Source organism: Rhincodon typus, chromosome 36 (assembly GCF_021869965.1).
Source record: "Rhincodon typus isolate 14 chromosome 36, sRhiTyp1.1, whole genome shotgun sequence".
In the NCBI taxonomy this organism is placed as follows: domain Eukaryota; kingdom Metazoa; phylum Chordata; class Chondrichthyes; order Orectolobiformes; family Rhincodontidae; genus Rhincodon; species Rhincodon typus.
Genome location: NC_063367.1, coordinates 5,191,407 through 5,214,376, shown reverse-complemented (window position 1 = coordinate 5,214,376; position 22,970 = coordinate 5,191,407). Strand labels below are relative to the sequence as shown.

General features: G+C 40.4%; 1 protein-coding gene across 3 annotated transcripts in view; it reads right to left on the bottom strand.

Moving 5' to 3' along the window:
- Positions 1 to 22,970, bottom strand: part of LOC109934754 (casein kinase I-like) — a 193,053-nt gene that overhangs the window by 132,839 nt on the left and 37,244 nt on the right. For all 3 annotated transcript variants that reach the window (XM_048617262.1, XM_048617260.1, XM_048617261.1), the window contains one exon: positions 19,876 to 20,299. In XM_048617262.1, the coding sequence (XP_048473219.1) occupies positions 19,876 to 20,071 (196 nt within the window). In that variant the 5' untranslated portion in view covers positions 20,072 to 20,299. The remainder of the gene's footprint in view (positions 1 to 19,875; positions 20,300 to 22,970) is intronic.

Here is a 22,970-nt window from a genome sequence, read left to right as displayed (position 1 = left end):
TCCTCTTGGTGACAGCAGGCAGGTGGCATTCTTCAGGGCTTTAGTCGATGGCACCTTGGAACCAAACAATAGAAAGTGTTGGAGTGCGGCAGGTGGGTAACAAAAACACTCCCTCTGCTGCAGCAGGTGCCTGCCAACCTCTACTTGGCAGCAAACACTGGAATTTTATCACACAAGAAACCATGAACATGAAGCAGCATAAACATTAGCACGCTCTAACAAAACTACAAATTATTCTCACAACATCCTAAAATTTCTATAGCACCCATGCTAATAAGCAAATGCCAAAAATCCCTAAATGCAGTTCACAAAGCAAAAGGAGAAAAGAATATGGCCAAATTAATGTGTCTGGGGAAGCTGAGTGGTTCAAGGATATAGCACATTGCCTCAAAAGTTTGATGTATAAAAATGACTAAGAGGTTGACTAACTCAACAGCCCTCCAGCTTAAGCAATTTCCTTTTCTCCCACTCGGCAAAACAAAAGTTGAGAGGCATACCTCTGTTCCACTGCTACCCCCAAGTCATGAGTTCTCTTTACTTTAATCCACGGTCCATCCTTATTACATGCACCCACACTACCCCCAACTTTCATTGTGCTATGCCCATGGCCACGAATCGCCATGAGAAACCTGGCAACTGCAGCAGCAGTGCAGGTACAAAGTGCTCGTGATACAAACTCTAGTTTGCATAAACAAAGGTGCTCTGATATATGATAATATAGTCCATGAGGGGGTTGACAGCTACAATACAATTAAACATTTGTCAAGTTGTCACAGTTAGTCTATTAAAATTCATGTCTTCTATTTAAAGAATCAGAATCTCACTTAGATTTGGTGTAGACAGCAACATTTGAACTCAAACACTACTACACTCACAAACGCTTTGTACCAACTACGTCAAGCACAGACCTTCAATACTAGTTCACGCTGCCCAAGTCTAAGCACCTAATGGACATTGAATCCGACGCTCCAAACCATTTAAAGATTACGACTAACACCAGCTGTTTTTTGGCTCCACAACTTTAAAACTTGTACAGGGTGATAGCCGTTAACCCCCACAACAATGTACTATAAAGGAATCCCATTCTGATCTCAGGTTAGGTCTATGTCTAGCTTCAAATTGCTTTTATACTTTAACAGCAACATGGGCACAAAATTACAATGACCTAACATCTGTTTCCATGTCTCAATAGACTAAATCAAACCCACATAATTCAGTTGCTGCACTAGGGATGTTTGAACTTGGGCACTTGCTAACGCGGAATTTCTGCATCTTGGCTTAGCAGAAGCTTACAATAGAAGTATCCAATGCTATGTTTTTGGATGCCCTTTTAGCTGTAGAACATATGATAGACCAATGTTAATTCATTGGGAGGATTTAAATTTCCAACAGGTCTTTTACCACAGTCACTGAGTTAGAGGCAGAACAGTTCACACAACAGGACAAACAAACACTTTTACGACAAATAAATGCTACTAAAAACAGCACACTACCATAAACAGCCTGCAACATCTCGTTTAAAAAATCTCTGCAAACTACAGTAAACGGCACTCAGAACCAATCCAGACTGATTATATCTCCCAACAAAAAGTTAGTCATCTCCAGAAGCATTCAGTAAGGAGAGGATAGAATGAAGATTCTCTGCACGATGCAGTCCAGTGACTTACAGCAGTCTGGTGTCAGGCAGGTTGACTGGTGAAGCACCCAAACTCCATTCTGATTAGGGATAGCAATGTCACGATATACAGCCAACACATTAGTAAGTAACTTACAAGCAGATTTATCACACATTCGGAAAGAGATAACACCTTAAAGAACGTGCCAAAATAAATATTGCGAAGACCAAAGCCATGTATTACTGTCGCAAAGTCAATTCCATACTTAAAGACTCTAGCACCCTCACTGGCATCTCCGAATCACACTGCTTGCAACCACAGCATCCTACATGACGAGTCAAGCTTCCAAACTCTCACCTTCTCTATTAGCAAGACGAGAGACTTTCACCTGGGTGAAACTACTTGGGTCCGCACAACCTCAGCCCATCTGTTGCTGAAATCCTCATCCGTGCCTCTTACTTCCAAAATCCAAGAATTCCAGTGCCCTCGTATGTAAATGTAAATTCATTTAAAACTCTGCTGCCCCTTTCCTAACTCATCAGGATCCACATGCTGGCACCTCAAGTTTAAAATGTGCATTCTTATGTTCAAATCCCTCCAGGGTCTTGCACTGCCTCTCCACCAAATCAATATACACCATTTTAATACCTTGGAATACGACTGTGGCTTCCAAGTCAAAAAATCATGGTTTCATGCCCCACTTTAGAGAAGCAGCAGAAAAGCAAATCTGAAAGATCAATGCTACAGGACTACATTGTCAAATGTGCTAACTTTCAGTTGAAAATTTCAACTTGTAGACTTTACAGAAAAGCAGACATCATTCAGCCCATTGTAAGGCCGAATCCAAGTGTTGAAGTGGACAATTAAGACCCTAGCATCAGGGCAAACATTAACATTTCAACTAAAATTATTTTCATAACCAAAACTAATTGGTCATTTGTCCATCTGTTTATTGTGGGACATTGCTGTACACAAATCAGCTGCAGTACCTATCATGCAACACTTCTAACACATATTTTAGTTGCTATGAAATACTTTGAAATGTTGATGTGCTATATAAAAAAATCTGAAGTTTAACACATCAAGCAGTGAGGATAATATCAAATTACAATGTGGGAACATAAATCTCTAGCAGTTTATTCATCATCTGAATCCTGAAAAAGCATCAAGCTGCCTTGAAAGTCCAAAATGAAGTATCTGTTGCTTGATATAATGTAGACAGTTTTGAAATATCAAACATGGGATAGTTAAGATATGTAAGGTAGTGCAAAAATTAAACTCAAGCACTTGAAATTAGGTTAATGCTGGAGAAGAGCACTTTATATGTGCACACTGAACCAGCAAAATATCGGAGAAAGATGGTGGAATATAAAATGATACTGATATTCACAAACAGCAATGCCTGAATCCTATCTGAGAATCCACCACAGAACCCAGGTTTGCATTCCATAAACCCAACACAGGAAGCATCCACAGAAATTCAGTACCACAAGCCCTTAATAATGTAAAACCGCTGAGACACCCCGACTCACCATCACAGCAGCAGCTAAGAATCTTGACAACTCAGTAGCACACTCATTACTGTAACCCAGTCTTTCCCAGTCACCTGCTAACAAGACGCAGGTTTTCTGCAGTCAAAGACCACAGCTAAAGCAATTCCCGTTTGTCAGCCAATTACTGTGGTTAGTCAAACAACCATCAACTGCAGACCTTTGCTTGTAACACTGATTTTCAGGTTACCAATGCAACAGAGTATCCTTGCCTTGCTTCTAGCACCATCATACAGGTCATAAGTTTTAAGATTCCTTGGCAGCCTTTAGCATCCAGAGCAAAGCAAAGATATCAAACAACAGTTGTGTCATCAGCCATGGTTTAGTACCTCATTATCAACAGGTAGAGAGTTCAAGTCCAAATACTAGCAAAAAATCTAAGTTCATTAATTTGTGACCTGAAGGAAGCATAGTTTCAGAATTTAGGGCCACCTATTTAGAGGGAGCTAAAGAATTTCTCTCAGATGGTTGTGAATCTTTTGGAATTTACCCGAGAGAGCCATGGAGGCGAAGTCATTGAATATATGCAAGGTTGAATAGATATTTTGAAATATAGCAGAGTCAAACACTAGGGGAGCAGGCAGGAAAGGGGAGGGGAGGCCAAGATCAGATCAGCCATGACCTTATTAAATGGTGGAGCAGGCTCAAAGGACTTTACAGCAGCCTCTTGTTGCTATTCCTTATTATGCTCTTACGAGTGTTTACTAACTGCCAAAATGAATTTCAATTCCGACATTAAACCAAAGCCTCTCAGATGTACATAAAAGATCATATGGTACTATTTCAAAAAGCAGGGGAGCTGTTCGTATGTCCTAGCCAATATTTATCCTTAACCCATCTCACTGTTGATTTGGTCATAATTTTTCAGTGGCATTTTCTGAGTACACACTGACTGCCATGTTTTCTACATTACAACAGTCACTGTACTTCCAAATTATTTCAATAATTCTGCAAAGTGCTTTGGGATGTGCTGAGATGTGAAAGGCAATCCAAGATGTTTTTCTATGGACGAGTTGGACAGAAGGGTGTGTTTCCATACTGCACAGCTCTATGACTATGACTTTGACTCTAAATGATTGCCTCCTTACTGGAAGCTCATGTGATCATTTTTGCCCTGACTAGCTTCCTCACCTTCTGCTTAATGGAGACGTGGAGGAAACTCAAGTGTCATTCCACACACAGCGTCGAAAAAGTAACCGTTTGCTGTCTGACCATGAAGTAGCATTGAGAGAGATGTACAAAAACATGTGCACAATCCAGTCAGATGGAGGAAGATGTATGCCAGCAAGTTTGAGGGAGGTATATGTGGGTTCCTTCTAAAAATTGCGATTATTGAATTTAACTCTCTGCTCAGAGCAACCAACAAAGCACCACCGGATGAGGCTGGAAGAACAAGAAAACTTGAATAGCATCAAAAACAAATGGACTTCTTTGGATCCATTACCTTGCAGAAGGTTGGAGCCTGATCACAAGAAGGATAAACATAAACACAGGAGGCTAACAGCAAAAGAAGCAGTTAGACAATATTAAAGACCAGCTTAACCAGAACTGCAAGTGTTGCTATGTCTGTAAGCTTTGAAAAGCTAAAGTCGCTATGCTACTCGGCGCGGCGTTTATTAAAATAAACTGCTTTATCGTCTAAGATCAGAAACAGATTCACAGTATTAAAACTGAAACCTTCTAAAACTGAAGAAACAAATTTCATTGTGCAACTTCAGGCAGTTTGTTGCTACTCTTTAGCAATATGGGCTATTATGCAAATTTTCCGATGGCCTATTCCTTCCTCATCTGCCTTTGTCAATATAGTTTTTGTTTGGTCACTGTACTTCTGTCAATACGCTTTTGCCTATTTCTGTCACCCTTCAGTTGTAATCAATCCCCAAAAAAACAAGCAGCTGAACAGCATGAACATTTCACACACTATTTTGGGCTTCTTTGAATAGGTCTCTGAACAAAATGGATTCCCATATGGTCTTAATACCCAAAGCCAAAAAAAATTTTAGGAAAGTCCACACTTCAGTTGAGAATGCACAGAACAGGATATCAAGAACTTAGTCTGTATTTACATTTAAAAAGCCACAAATTAGAGTTGTTTCCAGAGCTGGTTATTGAACAATAAAGGAATAACTCTGTCACTGGTGTAAGACCAATGATTTGTGGCAGTCAGTACACAGAATTATCTACACAGCAAGAGGCCAAGCAGCGCAAATGGTTCATTCAAATGTGCATGCTCCACACAGGCCTCCACCTATCAAACCCCATTAGCCTATCCTCCAATTCCTTTCAGTCTCTCCCACATTTACCCAATTACTTGCTCCGTGTGTCTATGCTATTCAATTCAATTTCTCCACAAGGTGGCCAGTTCCACATCGTAACACTACTTAATTAATACCTAATGTGGAAATGCCCTGGATCAATCAGGCACACGATATCTGAAACTGCCAACTGAGGCCATTTCTTCCTTCTCTTGCTTAAAGAAAGGCACACTTCGTCCCTTCCCCCCACCCTTCCTATGAATAATCAACTTTGGCTACAAAGAACAACAGTTGCTACAAGTACTCAAATGGCTAAAGTACAATTGGTTAGGATGTTGTGGACATAAGGTACTTAATAAGGCAGTTCTGTTTTCTCTTCAAGTATTAGTGACAGAACTCATGGTCTATTCGCCATTCTGCTACAAACCAGACCAGAATGTTCAGTCTTCACAAGACGCAATGAGACATCTTACACAATCAAATGTCTTTTGCTGCTGTTGAGAGATTTACAGGAATGGAGAAATTCAGAAAAATAAAGGAATAGAACTACTGGCCTATCGTGCATGTCCTATACAATCTAGATTCCACCTTACACCCCCATCCATCTCCACAGCATCTTTACTAGTTCTAGGACATCTCCCCCTCCACTAAAATATCTGGAAAGTCATTCCAAATATCAATCATTTTAAGAGGAACAGCTTCCTGACATGGGTCCTGAATTTATCTTTCACAAGTGTCTTTTTAGCTGCTTTTATCCTGCAGTAACAGTTTAACTTCCAATATTGCTTAAGTTAAACAATAATAAGTGGAAGAGTCCAAGCTCCTCCAAACGGTCCTGAAAATTCAGGCCCAACCAGAGGGATAACCTTCCCGACTTTTCACTGCATATGTTCAACGGCTTTAGTGTGCACCTCCGTGATGAGCATGGAACACAGTATTCAAGGTGCAACCTGTTTTACACCTCCATCTAAACTGAGACACATCTGAGCTCAGCACCATATGTCTTTTATTCACTCTTACTTCAGGAGGACAGGATAGGATACCAGCAGGGTTGAATTTATCACTCAGAGGTCAGTCTCAATCAGACCCCAATTGAGTTAACACCATAAATTGTCTCTCCCATATTTTCCAATCAGAACAGTTTGCAACAGGTTTGAGTTGCTAGTTACAACCTACTTACAAATACTGTGGTATCAGTGCATCACCAACTCTACTCCCACTTCCCCTCCATTTACAAAACTGACCAACTTCGATTCAATGCAAGTCCAAATTGCTTAGCACATCATCTCATGCACTTCGTTCACTGTTCTCTCTCTTTCATCCAAATTTTTATCTAACTTCAAATTTCACCTAATGAAACTTGGATCTAAAATATTTAGCCAAAAAGTACAACAGAGGCTGCACTCCCCCACCCTGAATGGCCCCGGAGTTACCAGAAATGTTATTGTACCAATGATGTACACAGTGTGTATCATCTACAAGCTACACTGCTGTAACATGCCAAGGATGATTCCACAGCAAATTCCAAACTTACTATGACTACCACCTAGAAGGTCAATGGCAGCAGATACATGGGAACGTTTTCTCCAGCAATTCTCATAAAAACCACTTGAAACTACATCATCACTTCACAGACATCAGATCAAAATCCAGGAAGACTCCTCCTTACAGCACTGTGGATTTCCCTATACCACACAGGTTGCAGTGAGTCAAGAAAGCTGTTTATCAGCATTGGCAGGGGTAATTAGGAATATGACCTTGCTGGTGACACTCACATCCGAAGAATGATTAAAAATCTAGCCATGACAATATTATGTTCTCTGCAATATATCAACTGCACCTGTTTCTTTACAGGTCCCTAGGGAAACAAGGATATGACAACCTCAGAACACTCAAAGCCTCTTTACAATTAAGCACTCTACAGATGCAACATAGGACATAACATAATTTGCACTAAATAACCTTGCTGGCACCTTATGACCAAGCATGCCGTGTTTAGGTTCTGGGGTGCAGATTGGCCACAATACTGGAGAGAAGTCCCCTGCTCCTCTTTGATTAAGCCAAGCAATCTCTTCACTTCCAACTGAGGGGTCAGATGGAGCCTCAGCGTAATAGCTCAGCCAAAAGATGGCACTTCCAACAACGCAGCACTCCATCAGTACTGCATTGGAGCAGGAGACAGATCTGTGTTTTTATGGTATCCAAAACGTCCAAGAGTATTATCCTCATGCCTGAGATAAAACCAAGGTTCTGGAAGTCCAAGAAGTCCATCAAATGTTGAAAGCAAAGTCATATTTCGGCTACAGAAATTTGTTTGGGATTGACAGTTGGTTGAGAATTGAGTAAAGTGCATTTTCAGGCTCCCTATTGATTCAGTAAAAAGTCTGCTTGTATCCACTGTAAACTTTGCAACGATTCCGGCTGGAAATATGGGTGTGAATTACTGATTCAACGGTGGTACCTCCCAGTTGCAACAGCTCATTAGCATTTATTTGGAAACCTATTAATGTGCATTACAGGGGAACCATCCATAAGGAACTCGGTGACTTGAATCAACGCCTCAATGAGATTGTTATAATCCTTGGCTAGACTAATATTTCTTACAAAAATATTTAAATTTCTAGTGACTGACTGCAAGGATCACCCAACAAAATTTCAAATCAAGACTTTTACTGTAACAAAAACTAAAAACAACCTGACTTCATTTGCAATGTCAGACATCCACAGGTTCAAGCCCCATACAGGGCTTGAGTACACACAATTTAAGTCACTATTGCTTCAGTGCAGAATGTAGGCAGTGCTGCACTGTCAACAGTGCTACTAAAGAGATGCTAAATTGCTGCTCAATACATCTTTCTTACAATACCGTGTCCCCTCTCAGGTTCGTATGAAAAGTCCATTGGCATTAATAAAGAGGCATGTGAGGGATGATGAAATGCAAAAATCAAGCAGAAAATGCTGGAAATATTCAGCTAGCTAGGCAGCATGAAGGGTCAAACAGACTGGAGGTTTCAGATCTGTGACTGCTGGTGAAACATCACTGACATGAAACATCAACTCTCTGTTTCTCTCTTCACAGATCTTGCCTAGACTACAGAGTGTTCAGGTTGAGGCGCAAAATTTTAATCTACTTTGTATTCTCTTCGGCACTAAAGAGTGCTACAAAACAAAGCAAAATTAATAAATGCAGCAACTCATTTGTTTCCTTCAGCCAAAATGGACAGCCACAATTAACAGTTCAGTCCAGTTAGCACCACTGCAGATGTTTCATTTCAATGCGAACCCTACAGTTTTTTTTTGGCAACACACAGCAGAAAGGAAGATGGTCCTCAGTTCCCAATGGCTTTTGATTTCCCAGTTAAGGCTGGATTGCCTTTCAATCATACATCTTATGAGAGTTTCCTCACTACCCGATGCCTATGTTGGCTCATGCATTGTTGTCAATCCCCACTTTTCCTTCACCCTGCATGCACAGTCTGCTTCAATTGCGTTCACTTCGGAGATCTTCATCAAACCCTTGAACGCAATCAGAGAATTTTTACAGTGCAGCAGGCAGCCATTTGGCCCACTGTGCCTGGACCAGCTCTCCACGCACTAATCTCCTCCTGCTTTTTCCACGAAACTATGCACCAACCAGCATCAAGACGACCTACCTTAAGAAACAAACTATTGTCACAAAAGATTTTCGCCAAAACCATTCACATTGATTTTATATTTAAAACATTTATGCAAACTTGGATTTTTCTTTTACGTAGCAACCAGCTTACTTGTCAATCAACGACATTGAGGCTTCAGTTTCCATTGATATCCCAGTATTGGTGGACTATTTTTTTCAAATAACACGGAAAAACTTGTTCCCTGGACCTGAATGAGGTGTTACTCAGCAACAGGTATTAATATTGGGAGAGACAATCATGAGAGATCCATTCCAGGTACTCCAGCCTCTGGAAACTGGTATGAGACTGTGAGATTATACACAAACCTACACAGCTCAGTCTATCATCAGAGGGTTTTAATAGAGGTACCATTGTTTTGTAATCCTTAGTACCCTTGCCTAATTAGAAATGCTCTGAGTTTTGAAATTTTCAATTAACCCTCAGCCCCAAGACCACCACCAACTTTGTGAAGTCATGTCCTAAATTTCCACAAGCCTTGGTGTGCAGGTTCAAATTCTCAACTGTTCATTTTGTGACCACTCAATCAATAGTATACAGGTCAATTCCCTAACATCTAATTTTTACTGGCTTTGGTGCAGTAACCAGCTTCCCCTGCCTCCCACAGCATTATCCGATTGAACACACCCTTTCTGACAACTACCCACAGAGCAGGGGAAATCTAGAACTATCCCTCAAATGAACCATTGAAGCTTGGGGGTGGGATTGAAAATTTTGACACCGAGATCAATTGCTTTGTGTTAGTAAAGGTTACAGAATCAAATGGGAAGAGAAGATAAACAGATCAGCCATGACGTAAATGAAAAGATTTAAGCCGCTGAGTGCCCTAAAATGCTGTTCCTTGGTACTAAAATCTGAAAACAAAATAAGAATTCCTACTAAAAAGGTGAAATGTTGCCCATTCCTCATTACAGATGAGAGAGTGGCATGAGCAGCATTTTCCATGGCAGTATTTATTATATTTCTCAAACTCCCCTTGAGGTGGTCAAGAGCCAATTTCTGAACTGCTGTAGTCTGTGCAGTGTAAGTAAACTCTTAGGAAGAGATAAAGGGAGAGAAATTCAGGATTTGACCCAGTGACAGTAAAGGAAGGACAACATAGTTCCACGTCAGGATAGTATGTGTTTGGAGGGAACATGTGTTGGTGTCCCCATGCACATGCTGCACTTATCTTTATTAGAGTTACAGGTCATGGATTTGGAAGGGGTTGTTGAAGGCGCATTGGTAAGTTGTTGCAGTGCATGTTGTAGACGGTACACACTGCTGCCACAGGGTGGAGGGACTGAATGTTTAAAGTGTCAAATAAGTGGACTGTTTTGCCCTGGAGGATGTTGAATTGCATTTTCATTTCAGATTTCCCATATTTGCATTTTCTCATTTAGATGAAAAGGGAAGTGGCTTGAATTACACCCGTTTATAACATTGTGTTTTATAATTTTCCTTTCCAGGGTCTAGAGAAAGTTATGATTGTTAGGACTTGTTGCAAAAGCAACTCCCATACACACCATCAGAAACTTCTGAAAGATGTCTCAGTGTTGAGGAAAGATCTTCCAATTTTGGGGTTACAGTGGTCCAACTAAATAAGAAGGGTGGTCTGCAATCAACAACAGCATGAGGAAAACCCTAATAGACAGCTATAAACAAACAAAGCAGCCCTGGCCACTTTGAATCCCAAGGGAACAACCAATATGGCTCAAATGTTATCATAATTCATCATGGCATTAATGGATTGCACTTCCAGCAATGTCAAATGTGACAGCAAACATTCCCCTCGCAATGTGTATAATAAGAAGAAAAAAATTTGTTACTATAAAAGAGTGGTTGATGCAAATAGCATCGAGACATTTAAAGACAAAGCTGAATAAGCACGAGAGAAAGGTATTGAAAGATACGGTGTGCTGACATGGGATGGAGTGAGACTTGTGAGGATCCTAAACCCCAGGAAGGACTGATCAGCTTGTTCCTGCACTGTAAACTCTAGATGAGAAAACATTTGAGGAAATGAATTCATCCCGAACTATTTAAGATTCAGGTTGAAAGTGCTCAAGGGTAGATGAATAACAGGCGTTACAGGGCAGTTCAGGACTGGAGCAAATTACTGCAGATGCTGGAATTTGCACTGAAAACAAAAAAATGCTGGAGATCAGAGTGGTTCAGGCAGCATCCAAGGAGAGAAAGCAAGCTAACGTTTTGAGTCTGAAACATTTGAAAGTGTCTCAGGCATTTAGGCTCACAGAAAGCCCTTGCCAGGTGGAAATCAGAAGCAACTCCAAATTACCCTTTTTGGAGGGTCTGGTGAATTCAATACTTGCAACAGAATAGCATTTGGAAGAATATCTAAACAATTATGGGTATTTGATCTGGTTATTAAACATTCATGCAGGATGGACAAACAGCTGGACACAAGCATGTTTGGATAAACTGAAAATCTAAGGTTTTGGAGTAGATCTGTAGCTCGGGTTATGGGTGTTGAGGTTGGTTGGCTCGCCGAGCTGGTTCGTTGTACCGCAGACATTTCGTTACTGTGCTTGGTTACTTGCTTTGTACTATCAGGAGATGCCTACAAGAACAGCATCAGAAAGATTCTACACGCCCCAACACACTCATCACACTACCCTACATCAGGAACACGTCAGAACTCCCCACAAGACTTCTACGACCGCTGGGCATCAGAGTGGCACACAAGCCCACATCAACCCTATGACAAGTGCTCACCCGAACTAAAGACCCACTCCCCGCCATGGACAGGACCAATGTCATCTACAAGATCCCCTGCAGAGACTGCGAGAAACACTACATCGGACAAACAGGAAGGAAACTAACAACAAGAGTACATGAACACCAACTGGCTACAAAAAGACACAACCAATACTCACTCATCTCAATCCACATGGACAAGGAGAACCACGACTTCGACTGGGACAACACCAAGATCCTGGGACAGGCTAGGCAGAGACAAGCACGAGAATTCCTGGAAGCATGGCACTCCACGAAGCAGGCTATTAATAAATGCATTGAACTCGACCCCATATACATTCCACTACAGAGGAAACCCGGAAGTGAGGCAATCCATCGCAACGGACCCCAGAGTTTAAAAACCAGGCGGGAAAACACACCGACGCTTCATCAGAGGCTGCACTGAGGATGTTACCAAGCACGGTAACAAAACGTCTGCGGAACAACAAACCAGCTCGGCAAGCCAACCAACCTCAACAAACTGAAAAACTGGTTCACAAGTTAACTAACAATGACAGCCATTAGAAAGCCATGTTTCTTGCAGTTATGCACTGCGTCACTGAGTGACACCACCTAAAGGAAGGTCTCCAAGCAGGGATGCGCAACACTATAACATCAGCGTACAAGCAACATCCTTGGAACAGTGAACGGAGGTAGCAAGAGTGTCAGATAGGGAGTACAGTTTCTGAGAGCACTGGGTGAAACAAAGAACCTGTCACCACATATACCTAGCTGTAAAGCTCAACTAGCAAGTCAATATATCAATGTAACTACATCATCAGTTATTTGGATACATTGTGTGTTTGGTTACCATTACTGTGGATCAGACATTTTTCAATTTCTTACAGGAAGCTTACCCAGATCTCTCACAGCAGAGGCAGATTTATTACATCACCATTGCATTATCAAACAAAAAACAGCACATCTTATTACATGGAGAACTCTGAACACATATGGATGAAGGTCGAGTATTAAGGAAGAGATCGCAGTTAAAAACACCTCCCTCAACAACTCCATCAAACTAATTGTCAGGACATCAGTAATTAATTAGAGATCTTATTTTTGAATCAACTGAAAGACATGTAGATCACTAATTATTTACATAAAAAGGGCTCCAACAGGACTACTCTTTCAATTCATGTTGGCAAAATATTAGACAACAGTTAGGGGGTCTTTCACTACCAGAAGTTTAACAAACATTATGAACCATTATGATTGTATTCCTGTCTCCAGTCGGTTCATGTAAGCTGAAACACAATCATATATGCACAAGTGGACTCCTGGTGCTTAGGCATCTCAGCATACAAGTGACAAGTATTTCAACAATAAGATTATAACCCAAAAAACTTGATGCACATACTTGATCCATTGTTTCTGTGCCACAAATTACAAGCTGCTCCCAGCAATGCAAAGGGCGTCTGTTTTGCCACCTTCACTCCTGGAACCTGCTGGCTCTGTGACATACTTTCCGAAAGTACCAGATGGGGACACCAAGGGATTATAACACAATTAAAAAATGTTCTGTTAACTTGCATCAACAAATGTAAACAGGAGGGGCATATATATAGATCAGGCGCCCCTTCTAATCTCTCTATTTTGGCTGTTTTCCTTGCACCTCTGTGAAGAGCCTTGAGGCATTTTTTTCCTCTATGCTAGAGATGCCGTATAATTGCAAGTTATTGTTCTGTGATGCACCAACACCCCCGCCTTTGAGTCAAAGGATAAATACCCAGTCCATTAAACGATCAACTAGTACATATTTATTAACTCTTAAATTTTCAACCACAGTGTTCTTCAGTAAAGCTCTGCTGAATCCAGAAGGCTTCCCACAGACCTTCGGAAAAATCCCAATGGAAACTTTACTGCCTCTCCAAGTGCAGGGAGTCTTCATTGTACAGCTGGAAAGCTCTCTCAAAATTAAAGGCTATGACTGTTTAACAAAAGGTGTCCCGCTGTTCATGTCAGATGTTGCCCTCTATAAACACAGCCTGTGTGAAGGTTATGGTGCTTCAAAGATGCCAAACATTCTCAGCTGGGAGGAGGATTTGGTATTGTACTTTTCTACTCAAAGTGCTGAACAGTGGCCCTCCCTGACAGCACTGCTCCACTTGACCAATGGAGAAGTTGTAGCCACAAAGAGAAAAAACAGTGTCCGTGACTAACTCGTACGAACATACATGGGTGTGGCGGATAGGAGAGGAGGAGGAGGAGATACAGACAAAACAAAATCAAACTCCAGAAGATGTAAATAAATATAGCACACCATCAGTTTTCTGAAATCAACATGAACCCCTTGTGGCACCTACTACAACATTTGCCTATAATACAATGACATATCTGTGAATAAAACACAGAGCTCACTGTGCCCACACAGCCCACTTAACATTACATCTGCTATGACATGACAATTAGCAGGACACTACCGGGGGTGGGGGGTCTGCGCGCACACTGATGGAGGAGGAGAACGGGGAACGAAGCTCATTTGACGTTTAAGTAATTTCTGCAGAAATGTCAAGTAGACAATTCTGCTTCAACCTCTTCTCCTGCCTCCTCCCTCCACATTACCTGACGCCAATTGGCAAAAAAAAAGGCAACATAAGGAGAAACCTTTCTTGTACAAAATGTGAGATTATCTGAAATGTGCTGCCTGAGCATGTTGTAAAGGCAGATACAATTATAACTTTCTAAAGGTAACGGAATAAGCATCTGAAAACAGGCAGGGCAACGAGCACTAGTCTTTCAGAGAGCCAGCACTGACGCAATGGGTTAAACAGCCTCCTTGAACTATAATCATATGATTCTAACTTCAAATTTTCCTTTCGGTAACCTTGCTTTCTCGAACTAGAGGTGATGTGCCAAAAAGATCAGAATACCTCAGTCTCTAGCATCAGTTCCAAGCTTCACCAGATTGAATCTAAACATTCATATTTTGTCTTCTCCCCTTCTTCCTCTATCATTCACATTTTTACACGGTTTCCAGGATGACATGCATCTTTATAACTTATTTCTCTCACTCTTCAATGTATTCATTTATTGCTTTCAATCTCAGGATGTTTTTACCCTCTCCCTCAGATGGGGGCCATCTTTAAATTTTAACCAAACCTCCAGCAGCTGCTTTATCTCCTTCTTATTCCGAGAGTCTGCCCTCTGGTCCTAGACTGTCCCACAAAGGGAATCAATCTTTACATATTAAACCTGTCAAGCCCCTAGGAATCTTATATGTTTCAATAAGATCATTCTCAATCTTCTAAATACCTCTAAAGACAGGTTCAACTTACTCAACCTCTTCTCATAAGACGATCCCTCCCATACTTGGTATCTGCCTAGTGAACCTTTGCTGGACTATCTCCCATATCTGTGTATCCTTCCTTAGATAAAAGGGACCCAAAACTGCTCACAGTATTCCATCAGTGGTCTGACTACTGCCTATAAGAACCATTGCAATTTGAAACAGGCTTTGAGAAGGAAGAGGTCTACAGGAAGCCAAATTAGTATTGCTGAAAGGTTTAAAAAGAGGTCTCTGAACCTCTCAAACAACAATCTGAGCAACAGAGTGTATAAGAGATTACAAGAGAGTAAGAATGAAATCACAACAGATCATTTTGAAATTTGTCACTCTTGGTTTGCCTTGATAAGTGTAAGATAAAAATTTTCAACTGTGTTCCTTTGTTCCAGCAAGATTCAAGTTCTGCAAAAGCAAGTGACTGTTCATTCCTATTTCTCCAAAAAAAAACTAGTTTATATTTTTCCACATTCTGCTACATTAAAAATATTCACAATTCATCTAAATGATGGAATGGCCTCACTCGCGGAGCCGTTTCCTCCACACCTATTTACTGAGGTGCTTTTGCTAAGCTAACCCTTCCCAGCCTCAATGCTCTCTCCAGGACAGTGCAAAGGTTACAGAGTCAGTAACAAATTAAACAGAATCTAACTCAGATTTCCTTAGAAGTAAATAATTAATTGAATATTCAGCACCAAGATGAAATGCTAGTCAGCAGCACTTCATCTAAACCTAAAAATTGCCCTTTCAATATGACAGAAAACCACTTCAGAGACAAAGCAATAACTTGAATTTAAGTTGTGCCTTTAACATAGCACTTTGTTTCAAGATGCCTCACAGGTACAGTGTAAAGTATAATTTAACACTGAGCCTGATAGCAATATTGGGGGAAAGAAATTGGCAAAAGAGGCAAGTTACAGTGAAAAACAGTCCATAAGACTTCATATTAATTAATACTACTGCTTTCAAAATACAGCATGCACTCTTACAGTAGTAAACAGGATAACTATAGCAGAGTTAAGTGGGAAGGAATAAAGGATATCACCTTTATGTCCTTGGCTTAAAAATTGAGGAAAATTGTAATGGTAAGAACCATTACAGCACTAAAGCGCCCCCAGCTCCAACTCACACCACACCCATCTGAGATTTATTGAAGCTCACAACATCCTGCTAAAAAAAACACCATGACTGAAAGGTTCCAGCCTTCTTGAACTTACTGATGACATCATGGGCTTGTAAGTATAAACGTATCCAGAGGAGTTATCAGGAGTAAATTTGCAGAAATCGACAGGATGTAAGACAGGTGAAAAGTAGAATGGGAATGGTTCTCAGCTAGGATAAAAATCAAAATACTTTAATTTTGAAAGTTCCATTTATTATTACAGGAATCCAATTTGCCTGTGTAGAGTTTGCACATTCTCCTCATGTCTGCATGGGTTTCCTCCCACAGTCGAAAGATGTGCAGGCTAGGTAGATTGGACATGCTAAATTGTCCATTGTGTTCAGGGTGGGTTACAGGTGGATGGGTCTGGGGGGGGATGCTCTGAGGTTCGGTGTGGACTCGTTGGGCCGAAGGGCCTGTTTCCACACTGTAGGGATTCTATGATCTATGAAATATTGCACCTCTAACAATGCAGCACCCCATCACTACTACACTGGAGCATCAGCCTTGATTTGTGTGTCAAAAATCCTGGAGCAGGACTTGGCCCCACAACCTTCTGACTCAGAAATGGGCATGCTACCCACTGAGTCACAGTTGACATTTCTACTGCTGGAATGAGAAAATATCTTGTGGGTTCCCAAATGTTTTCCTTTGGTTCAGTGTCAATGGTTTGCTAATTGCAAACCTTGTGAAGCACTTTGAAACATCTTTCTATATTAAAGGTGCTGCATAAATGTGTTGCTTTATTTTCATAAAGAATAGACTTGCATTCATATTGTGCCTTTCTACATCTCAAGACAAAGAACTTGCAGCCAATAATTAACTCTTCAAGCTTAGCCACTGTTATGATGTGGCAAACATGGAAGTCATTTTGTTTACAGCATGATACCACAAACGGCAATAATGATAAGATAGCCTCCTGCATTTTTTTTTTAAAAAAGATGATGCACTGCACTTGATAAATGAGTGGGTTATATCAAAATTGGTTGTTCAGGCATCAACACGATTGCCGAGCACAGAGACAGAAAGACAGTAAGTCCAGATTTTGAAAACCAAGACTCAACAGCCTTGTCCCGGCAGCAATTGAAGGGGAATTCTGAGGGTAGAAACAGAAGAGGAAGGAGGATCAAATGGATGAATAACATTGAGATGTCGACTGATGGAAGCTTAAAAAAGTTAGAGAAACTGCAAGACGATACCAACTAAGGTCCATTATGGTGCGGTGAAAACAAATGAACAAACAGCATGAGTATTCCGTCAGCGCAGCAAATGTAGTGTCAACCTAGATTTCTGTACTCAAGTCTCTGAGGCAAGTTCGGAATCTACAACCTTCTGACTCAGAGGCCAAAGTTTTACCCACTGAGTCACGTATGAAACTTATGGCAGCTTCGGTTCTACACTTCACACCTTGATTTGACCATACAGCCTATCAAGTCATTTGATCACGGCTGATATGTTTCTCAACCCCATTCTGCTGCCTCCTCCACGTAACCCTGGATCCCATTACCAATCAAGAACCTGTCTATATGTCTTAAATACACTCAATGACTTGGCCTCCCCAGCCATCTGCAGCAATGAGTTGCACACATTAACCCTCTGGCTGAAGAAATTCCTCACCTCAGTTCCTTTCAGTCTGAGGGCGTGCCCTCAGGTCCTAGTCTCTGTTATTAAGGGAAACATCTTCTCCACATCTGATCTATCCAGCCTTCTCAGTATTCTGCAAGTTTCAGTCAGATTCCCACTTCATCCTTTAAACTTCAACACTGTTTATTTGCTAATTATTGGTCTGTACATTTAAACTGAACAAATACCCCAGAGACACATGATGCAAATACACAGGAAAGCAGACTTTAAGACATTTTTATACATTGTATGACCACTGATTTAAAACTAAATGTAACTTTCAACTATAAATGCTAATTATAGAAGTAACAACCGAAATTATTCTTGGAGAGCTGGCATTCGACAGCAAGACCATATAACAGCTGCTAGTTCCGGTCTGGATCCAAACGTATACTCAATTGTTTATGGCTTTGAAAACTAGGAGTGCCACTTAATTACTGTACAGAGTCCAAACCATCCTCCAATATAGACTCCGAGGCACCGACAGAAACATAATTTAATAAAGCTAGAGGTTGCCTATTCTTCTAACCAGAGGACAGAAGTTGTTTTTTAAAAAAAAAAAAAAACAGGTGTGTGGAGGTAACAAATGTTTGCATTACGTTATATATAATGAACATTAGGGCAAAAGGTCATCTGGCCCAACAAATTTGTGCCAGATTTATGCTTTACATATTCTTCCTCCCACGTCTCTCAACACTTTCCTTTTCCTTCATGTTTATCCAGTTTCCTATTAAATCTATCCTTCTTTGTGAATTCATTCCTGAGTTGAGAGTCACCAGGAAGGTATTTATCACCAGTGGTCACTCTGTAATGAGCTGGCTTCATGAAGCATTGCAAGGTAAAAATACAACAGCAGGCAATGTGGCAGTGACACACTGGAGTCACATAGGAGTGACAGTATACATTCATGTCTAAATACCCACATACAGAGATCCCTTGCTTTCAAAGTTCTCAACTGGAGTCAGTTGGACGTAGAGGGGGAGGAGCTGGTCACCAGTCAAAGTATACTTGACTGAGTGATTTAAGAGGTCAAGAACATTGACACAAGGTTAAATGTAAGAGATTTGGAATGGATAGCTATGGGATCCTGGAAATCACTGCCAGAGTTGAGGAATAAAGAGATTCTCAACATTGGATTGGATAGGATTGGGCAGCTGGATGAAGGAAAAGGAAGGGTTAGCCCAGAGTGGAACTTGAAGTCAGTGTTTGGACTCCGGTGCGAAATTACTTCCCTCTGAGTCACAGTTGACACTAGAACTAATAGTTATCAACAACTTTGCTCCCTTTAGACATTCATAAAATGTGCTTAACCAGATGCCAAGTCAGAGACAGATAAGACAGGTGATCAAAGGCTTAGAAGTACATTTTGTAAAGGGTTCTGTTTTAAATAGATGGAAAAGGTTGAGGGAGGAGCACCTGAGTATAGAGTCATGGTAGCTTAAGCCTCTGCTGTTTCTGTGGGATAAACGGGAGCTGTACAACAAGGGAAGAATGAAGAATGAAAGATTACAGAGGAAGATTTCAAAAGCAGTCACCGCATCCCAGTCTTGCACAGTTCTGACAAGATCACTGACAGAAACACACATTTTCAACCCTCTGCCACCAAATGGAAAGCATCTGAACAGTTCTAAGTGTGCTAACAACCCCATTAAGAGTTGACTTGCTAGTCAATCAGCTTTCTCTTATGCAGTAAACACTGAAATTTGACATTCTTACATCTGTCCTGATGAGTGCAAGAGAAAAACTTCAACAGTATGTCTTTTTTTCAGCAATGCTCAAGCTCCATACAACCAAGACACTTATTTGTTTGCAGTTCTTATTAAGAGGGATGTGCTGCAGACTCCGCTAGCCACTGGTATGCAAACATAGATGGCAGCAAATTTGAATTATATTTTTCAATAACTATCAGAAGGTTGGTTTTAAAGTTGAAGTAGCCAAGAAAATATCTGACTGTGCATTGAAGGAGCTGTGCTTACCTAGTCGAAGCTCCCCAAAGTTTCCACATCCAATCTTTTTGCCAACCCTGAAGTTTGGTCCAACCATAAGAACGCCAGATGACTGGTTTGAGCCAGGACGAGTGCCATGGGGACTCCGCGTTGTCTGCTTATTAGGTCGTCGAGTATCTTCCACTTTCTCCTTCTCTCGGTCTCTGCTTGTTCGAGCAGATTCCATAGCAGACCACTGCTCGCTGCTGATCAAAGTCAGTCCAGAGCTCTTTTGTTAAATGCGCCAACCTGGTGGGCAACACTGACACCGTAAGTATAGTCAAAGGTGGTCATTGAAAAGCATTGCTGTCTTCAGATCTCCTAGCCATCCATCCCCTTACCACCAGGAAACAAATCAACTGACTCCGTCCTCATGGGTGCTTCGCATTCACATTGGTTATGTAAAAAATGAACTCTGAAAAACAAAAATGAAATTTTCTTACAATTCCTTATTCAAGTGAACCATTATATTGAAACCATATTGATACATTCTATTGCGTTTGTAAGAACAACAGTTACTACACATCCAGATAAAGTATTCATTAGCCAAAGTCACAGTAAATATGCTTGCACTGTTACATAAAAACATCAAAGTTTCAATGCCTATTGGAAGATCCCCTGTGATGCTGCTCAGGATGATTGCGATGATAGCCTAAAGGTGTACCATCTGAATTGTACCTTCTGGAAAGTGACAGGAATAAGACCATCGGAAAAGTCAAGACACGCTGGCTTTCCTTCTTCCAAAAGGAAAGGGCAAAGAAATGACTTAATAAAGAGTTTTAAAAACTATGAAGGATTTGATAGGAAATATGTACAGAGGATGCTTTCACTTATGAGGAATGCAAAATCTAGGCACAAATGCAAGATAGGCACTAATAAAGGAATGAAGGAAGAACATTTCTTTTTTAAAATTCATTCACGTAATAAGGTCAGCAATGGCTGAGCCAGCATTATCGCCCAACAATAATGCCCCAGAGGGCAGTTAAGACTTAACTACATTTCTGTGGGTCTGGAATGACATGTAGGCCAGACCAGATAATAACAGCAGTTTCTTTCTCTAAAGGACATTAATGAACCAGATGGATTTCTCCAACAATCAATAATGGATTCATGGTCATCATCAGATTCTTAATTCCAGATTTTTTTTTTAAAATTGAATTCAAATTCCATCATCTGTTGTGGCAAGATTTGAACCCAGATCCCCAGAACACTTCCTGGGTCTCTGGACTAACAGTCCAGTGTTAATACCACTAGGCCATCGCCTCACTCATTGCTCAGAGGTTAGAACATGGAATGAACCATCACATTGACTGGTTGAAAAAAACGCATCTATGCTGTGAAAGGACAACTGATAAATATAGGACAAAGAAATGAGAAATGCTGACAGGGCACAACAAAGTTAAATGTGAGGAAGCTCTGGTGAATCACAAACACTAGCATAGACCTACCGAGCCAAATGGCCTGCTTCTGTGCTGTAAATTCTCAGGAAAAGAAGGTCGTAAGCAAGACTTTGAACATACAATAATTATGAAACATCCCCATATGTCCCCGCCCTGAACAACACTGGCTTTAAACCAAAGCAGTGGTTTGTCTCAAGAAGTCATTTCTATCATAAGAATCAACAAAGAAACTCTACACAGTACTCCGGATACTTTAAGTTTGCTTTAAAATTTATTTCACTAGCATAATTATGATAAAACAAGAACCAGTTTATCACAAGATCTGTTGTAAAATGCAACACTTACTGGATGAAGCCTTTCTAAAAACAACTGTGTAAAATCAAAATTATTGAGACTCCAGACAGAAATTCGACAATACTGAAATAAATAAATGACAAATTGGTCTCTGGTGGAACGCATAATTTGCATACATAATAAAGACATACATAAATTCAAAGCATCAAGAGAAAAATTAAACAAAAATAACTAAATTACGCTTCTTGACTTTTTTTGCATCTTTTGACATTTTTTCTTTGCGCATCCAGTGTTCACAAGTTGTGTGTGTCAAATCATATGAATATATGAAAGCAGCTTCAGGAAAAATTATTAAAGTAGTGAACCAGATTAAGCAGAATGGCACTTTTCTAATTTGAATAAAAGTATAATGACAAATTTACATGTAAAACTAAAAATTATTTCTGAAGAGGAGTCACACTGGAACCAAAGCACTTACACTTTCTCTCTCCACTGAAGCTGCCAGACCTGCTGGGTTTCTCCAGCATTCTCAATGTTCACTTGAAAATTATTTTTGTTCTTTCTTTTATAACAGAACTTCTCATATAGCAAAGTTCTACCGCTCATGAAGTTATGTTCTATAAAAGGTGGTCTTCACAAGCACTGCAGACTGCGTACACGCAGTGCACACTGTCTCCGCCAGAAAGAAAGTTTCCTTTAATTATTTTTCTTTAAAACTTCAGACTCTCAGCAGCAGGTGAAAAGATGCACAGTATATTTTGTGGGGTTAAGCAAATTCATACATGGCAGGTCTCGACTGCAAATGGGCTTTAAGCAAAAATTGTACCAGAAAAGTCAACTTTGCAAGTAACTTAAGGCATGGAGAGTTAAAACAATATGGTATAAGATTTGCTCATTATAAAAATAGCTTCTAACAACACAATCACATATAGAGATGTACAGACACAAAATATATGGATATCTCAGGTTTATTAGAAATAATGTGCAAACATAAAACCTTGTTTCAAATAAAATAAAATAATCTATGACCATGCTGCAGTTACCCTGGAACTCGAAGGTTTGTCAGCATCCCTGAAGAGGTCTGTGTAATTTTTAGCTCACAAATTATTTTTCACTTTATAACAACAATATACGATATTTTTTTTACCAAAAAACGGTTGAGAATCATTCAAATATTCATTTGAAGACAAAGTGCAGCCTAATTTTTTTTTTAAAGTAAGTGCAACAAAAGCATGGCTCTTGCTTTCCGTGGTTTTTCTTTTTAGACCTTTTGCGTAAAGCAATCCAACCAGAAAAGGTCGGGAGCTCAAAGAAGATGCTAAAGAGCCTCAAACGGCTTCCAAGCCACAGGGCCTGGAGCTTTGTAATTTGTGTTTCATACTAATAAAGCAA